The 5,738-nt window shown below is 31.2% G+C and overlaps 1 protein-coding gene across 1 annotated transcript; it reads right to left on the reverse strand.

The window, feature by feature from the left end:
* Positions 1-253: 253 nt before the first annotated feature.
* LOC121251987 (2-alkenal reductase (NADP(+)-dependent)-like) lies at positions 254-4,889 on the reverse strand. Its single transcript, XM_041151421.1, has 6 exons — positions 4,376-4,889; positions 2,604-2,787; positions 2,303-2,469; positions 1,160-1,242; positions 925-1,051; positions 254-791 (listed from the first exon to the last, which is right to left on the reverse strand). Exons 1-6 carry the CDS (start codon positions 4,610-4,612, stop codon positions 540-542), a joined length of 1,050 nt encoding a protein of 349 aa, XP_041007355.1. The 5' UTR covers positions 4,613-4,889; the 3' UTR covers positions 254-539.
* Positions 4,890-5,738: the final 849 nt, after the last annotated feature.

The following is a 5,738-nucleotide window of genomic DNA, read 5'->3' on the forward strand; positions in this document are numbered from 1 at the left end:
AGGAGATTACCAGATTGCTCTGATATCAGATATTGCTGGGTTTTCCGAGGAGCATAGAGATTGCAAGAATAAAAGAGTGAATTAATCAATACTCGTCCATGGGGATTAATCTACAATCGAAAATTAATAAATAGCAATTCTCTCATTTCCACACAATAAGGTTATATATATATAAATATATATATTTATATATATATATATATATCAACTCCAATGGTTCCCACAAGTAGAAGCAGCGGCATACTGAATGAAATTAGATAAAAAAGAAGGCTGCAATCACAGAATTATTCCAATTACAATATGGAGAGCTCATAATTAAGGATTTGCTATACATCAGTCACTATTCACCCTAACATCTCACACCTGACTTTTTTTTTTTTTTTTTTCACAGGATGTGGGGTAGTAAAAAGTGACTGATGAAAAAAATTATTCCATAATTAAAGATCTCACCATGGCACAGAAACCCAATGACAGAAATTTTAATCTCACCATTTAATTATTTAAGCCAGAGGAAAATAGAGTTGATAATGTTCAAATTATCATTTGAATTCAATCACAACTTTCCCAATATTAGAGCTTGTGAAGAGGGAGCCTAAGCTCTCCAAGTAGCTCTCTATTCCATGGTAGATTGTGTACTTAGAACTAATCTTGCCCTCTTTTATGTAGCTCTCCATTTCCTTTGCAAAATCCCCAAAACGATCCAAATATGAACCCACCAAAAACCCTTCCATCCTTATCTCTTTACCTACCATATTCAGGAGATTTCTTACCCCATGTCTGTCTGTCCATTTCTGCATCAAACACATAAGCGGGAAACTTTAATATAGAGAATCATAAATATTTGCATCTCCACTACTACATGTGCGTGCATTTTAAAGGAATAATATATGGTGACTGCAATGGTAGTTTATTCATATGTTTCACCTTCTTATATTGAGATATCATGCCGCATATTGGGATCCGTGCATGCTTGTTAACGTGGTTGAGCACAGCCTCAAGCATTTCGCCACCAACATTGTCAAAATATATATCGATGCCATCAGGGAAGTACCTATAACATTTAAGATGGATAATTATGTGTTGAGAAAACAAGATATGCTTGTGGTGATGATACCACTAATTTAATTACATACAGGAGAAAATGTTAAATACTAATTACTTTCTTAAAGTAGCATCTAAATCAGTTTCCTTCTTGTAGTTGAATGCATCGTCATATCCAAAATCATCCTTTATGATTTTTACCTAAGAATCACAAACAACAAAGATATAAAATGTAAGAAACTAGTAAGAACATCTTACACCTGAAGTGAGAAAAGAAACAACAAAGTTAAGACAGGACACATGTATCATGTTTTAACCCTTGATCTTTAGAAAATTTCATCAATCTGGGATTTGAACAAGCAACCAGTTCCAACCTCTAAAACCACATGCCACCTAATACCTTGTGTTTCCACTCATTATTTCTCTAGCTTAGTAGTTCTCAATTAATAAAAATCCATATGTATTGTTTACCAATTATTGCAGGGTCACGAGTCTGATCATGAGAAACAAGCAAGCAATGCATATAATCCTAATGATATGGCTAAATTTGGCACACAATAATGAAATTCATGTATATGTAGGGAGTCAAGAGCATAACACAAGGATTCGTCATAATATAGGCCAATAATGCAAAATACTAAACATCAGAAGTAGTTGCAAATACCTAAGCATAATAGTTCCAACAGAGAACTCCAATAGAAGTGCCTTGAAGAGACAAAAAATATAATGATTGTATTTGTCTAGACTATTGTCGTTCTAGCAATTTGTCGTGTTTAATGCGTAGATTATGCTAAAAGCTTTTCTAGATTTCCTAGACTTTGTCGAGATTGTTGATTCGAACCTTAACAAAGAACATTTATGGTTTTAATAATCTTTCTTCCTCCTATATAAAGAGAGAACGGGTTCCAAGCTCCACTCTGCATTCAGCTACTTGGTAACAGAACGTAATTTAACTAATGTAAGGCAGTCAATTGTTTAAATGTAACTGGTAGTATTATAATCTGGGACATATTAGAGTGCCCTGTGCCCCTTTTGTTTCCTGATTTGGTTATGACAGGCAAGTATCCAAGAATAAGTACATTAACAACTCTTTAGACAAGCTTGCTGATAGAAGGGTTTTAACGCTGTCATTCATCTCAAGTGTTGATGCGTGATAAAACACCATGTATGGCCTCTAGTATTCTTATTAAACAATCTAATATTCCAATTAACAACTAGCAGCACTGCACCAGATACCGGGGTTGCATAGCATAAGACATACCTTCTCATCTGACCCGGTGCTGCCAACAACCCTGCAACCTTTGAGCTTAGCCAATTGTCCGGCATACATTCCGACCGCTCCAGCCGCAGCTGAAACAAACACATTCGACCCTGCCTTTGGCTCTCCCAACATTTCTATCCCCACCCATGCGGCAAATCCCGGTACCCCTGTATATGTAGATATATATACCCCATTTTTCATATCTCATTGTACTGCCTAGCTTGAAGATATTAACATCAATGATTGAGGAAAAAAACTCAAAAAAAAAAAAAAAAAAAAAAAACCCAACAACAAGAATTACCCAGAGAACTGAGATAATCTGGCAGTGGAACCCCAGATGTTGGATCAATCTTTCGTATTAACGACTTGGACGGTACGACACAATAGTCGGCAATCGGAGAGAAAGGATTAAGGACAATGTCACCCTCTTTGTAATTATTGTCCTTCGACCTAATTACTCTTCCAATTGAAGATGCAGTGATTACCTGCGGTACCGCTTTCACATTTGTATTTTATTATTATAATTTTTTTAAATTCTTATATAAAATATAATAAATAATTTAATTTTTTCAAATCTTAAAATAATAATAATAATATGAAAAAATAATATTATAATAATATTTTATTTAATTTCTAACTTTCATCTCAACTTATCATATTTCAATTCACTATCTAAACAATATTTTACCAACTTTGAATATATCCTTCCACCGCTAAGGTTACCACATCCAAGTTTCGCGAGAATGGAAAATTTTATTAATTATTTTTATATCATATATCATACATAATTTTTAATTTTTTTTTAAATGTAGTGTATGAATAAAGAATGGAAAAATTTAATTAGATTAGAAAGAATAAAACTAAAAAAAATTAAAAAATGAAAATAAGTATAGTATATGTAGGGATGAAACGTAATTTTTTAAAAATAATATTTTCTTCTTATATTAGATTTATTGAATAATTTTATAAAAATTTTATAAAATTGACAATTTTGATATGTCGTATTTATTTAACAGATCACGTGAATTTATAAAAAAGAAACTTCTATAAAATCTCTTTATACATCAAATATTTTTCTATCATTTTTGAAGGAAAAAAAAAATGACCAGAGTGGCAGAGTTTATGCAATTTTTCTTTTATTTTTAGAATAAAAACAAAGGAGAAAATCTTAAATCGTGTTTGAGTACTCAAAACTTAAGGTTTAAGAGCATGTCTTGATTCTTTGAAAGGAGAATGATAGGGTTATTACTCTCCTACTATTTATTTATTATTATTTTTATTTAATTTTTTATTTAATTTTTTATTTTACTTAATAGTTAATAAAGTGACTATTAATAAAATTATATATTTTTTTAATTTTTTCTTAATGATTAAGGATATTAAAAAAATACTTAAAAGGAAATGATAAAAAAATAAAAAACCTTCAAATACACTATAAGTAGTAAATGGATAGTACGAGTAACCCGATCACTACCCTTCTTTGAAAACCCAATGATATCTTTTAAGAACGTGTTATTTAGGAACCTTTTAATCTTAATTGCATATCATGTATCAAAACTTTAGATCTAAGATACCAAAAATTTAGGGGGTGGCTGGGTCGTCACCTCTTGCTAGCTAGAGATCCACCCTAGCTATGGAGATGGCTGCTGCACATGCACCACCACACACTGAGGGTGGATCTAGCCACCCTAATGCGAGGTGCCAGCAAACCACCCTGCCCAAAGTCGATCTCATCAACCCGGCATTGGAAACTGCCTTAATTACATGCACCAAGGTGCATATGATCTCTTGGAGTGGGTAGCCATACACCCTATATATATACATGATTGATATAGAAAAATTATATTGTCAAGTCCGTGTATAGATTATATTTAATAAAAAAAAAATTAAAATTACAATAATATATTTTTTTAAAATGATAATTTTTTTTCTTTTTTACATTCATTCATCAATAAAACTGTACACAGTCTTCAAGCAAATAGAATTTCTCTATTTAAAAAGATAGATGTTGAATTTTTTATTAGAGGGTGTAAATCTCCGATTTAGTTGTAGATAGGTTACGTGCGTACGTACCTCGTCAAGGTTGAACTGGGAGAAGTAAAGCCCGTCTTGCATGCCGGTCATTCTGGTTCGTTGGTAGGGATCTACGGAGATAAATAGGGTCTCGATAACGGCATGACCATCTGGTATGGAATCTCCGGCAACGGAGAGAGTCACAGACCGGAGTTTGAGATGATCGGAGGTCAGAACTCCTTCTGGTGCATAGGCTGCCATGTACCATTCTTTGCTCTCTACCACAGTAGTAGCCATTCTTCTCTCTCCCTTCTTTGAGCGGCTCTTCTTATTTTGCTTTCTGTGTTAATTTGTGTGCATGTGTTTTATCGTTGGGTGGGTGTTCTAACGTCGTACGAGAGATATATATCAGCTCCCAAAGTTAATTTCCATCAACTGTTACCGGAGGATGATGGACACAATAAAGTATATCCTTTAATTTTAATGGCGACCGATCATTAATATGATTAGGCTGCCATTGAGCTGCTAACGAATTCAGTGGAGACTAATTCAAATAAGGAATATATATATATATCGAGTTCTTCAAATAAGATTTTAGAGAATTGATGTTTACAATGGTAGAATATGCAAGTTTCTCGCATTCTCTTTAAAAAAATTAGATAAATCTAGATCACTATGAAAAAAATCAAATTTTTAATAGTAGATCTCATTTTTTTCAAAATGAGTATATGAGACTTGTAAATTCTAGAACTGTATCTAACATTACTCAAAATTTTAATATATTTATTTGAATTCGGCTCATCGAGCACTTTTTATTAAAAAAAACTAACTTATTTTCTTTTAATCAATATAAAATATTTTTAATTTTGCAATAAATTCTAAACATTTAACTATTCATCAATCAAATAGTACTTTTATTACAACCAAATAGTTTTTATTAAAAATAAATCTTATTATTGGACATTTTAAAATATAAATTAACTTGGACTTTTAAATTGAAAAAGTAATATATAGGAACTTAATAAATTAAACCATTTAATATATATTTATTTATTTATTTATTTATTTATTTATGGATAGATAACATGATAAGTTATAAGTAGTCCCAGTTCCGTAATATTATATTATTGTTAAATATAAATATTTATGAAGAGATTATATATACCATACATTACTAAATAGAATAATGCTAAATATAGTATTAATGTGTGCAAGTCTCGCATATTTTTTCATGTGAGTGTTAGATTTATCTACTTCTTTTAACTATATCATGTCATTTCTCTAATTAATATTATGTTTAGTGTATTACAAGTGCATTATGACATAACTATATAGTTATAGTGTATAAGTTATTCTACATATATTGCAATATAGAAATATAATAATATGCAACTATAAGTTATAAATAATAAATACCGAAGAC

Source organism: Juglans microcarpa x Juglans regia, chromosome 2S, assembly GCF_004785595.1.
Source record: "Juglans microcarpa x Juglans regia isolate MS1-56 chromosome 2S, Jm3101_v1.0, whole genome shotgun sequence".
Classification (NCBI taxonomy): Eukaryota; Viridiplantae; Streptophyta; class Magnoliopsida; order Fagales; family Juglandaceae; genus Juglans; species Juglans microcarpa x Juglans regia.

Bases quoted from the DNA above. Each gene is read 5' to 3' on its own strand.
- LOC121251987 (XM_041151421.1), bottom strand. From the start codon at position 4,612: ATGGCTACTACTGTGGTAGAGAGCAAAGAATGGTACATGGCAGCCTAT. The intron at 1,243-2,302 runs GTATGTCTTATG...TGTGATTCTTAG, and splicing joins GCACCGGGTCAGATGAGAAG to GTAAAAATCATAAAGGATGA. The intron at 1,052-1,159 runs GTAATTAGTATT...TAAATGTTATAG, and splicing joins TTAGATGCTACTTTAAGAAA to GTACTTCCCTGATGGCATCG.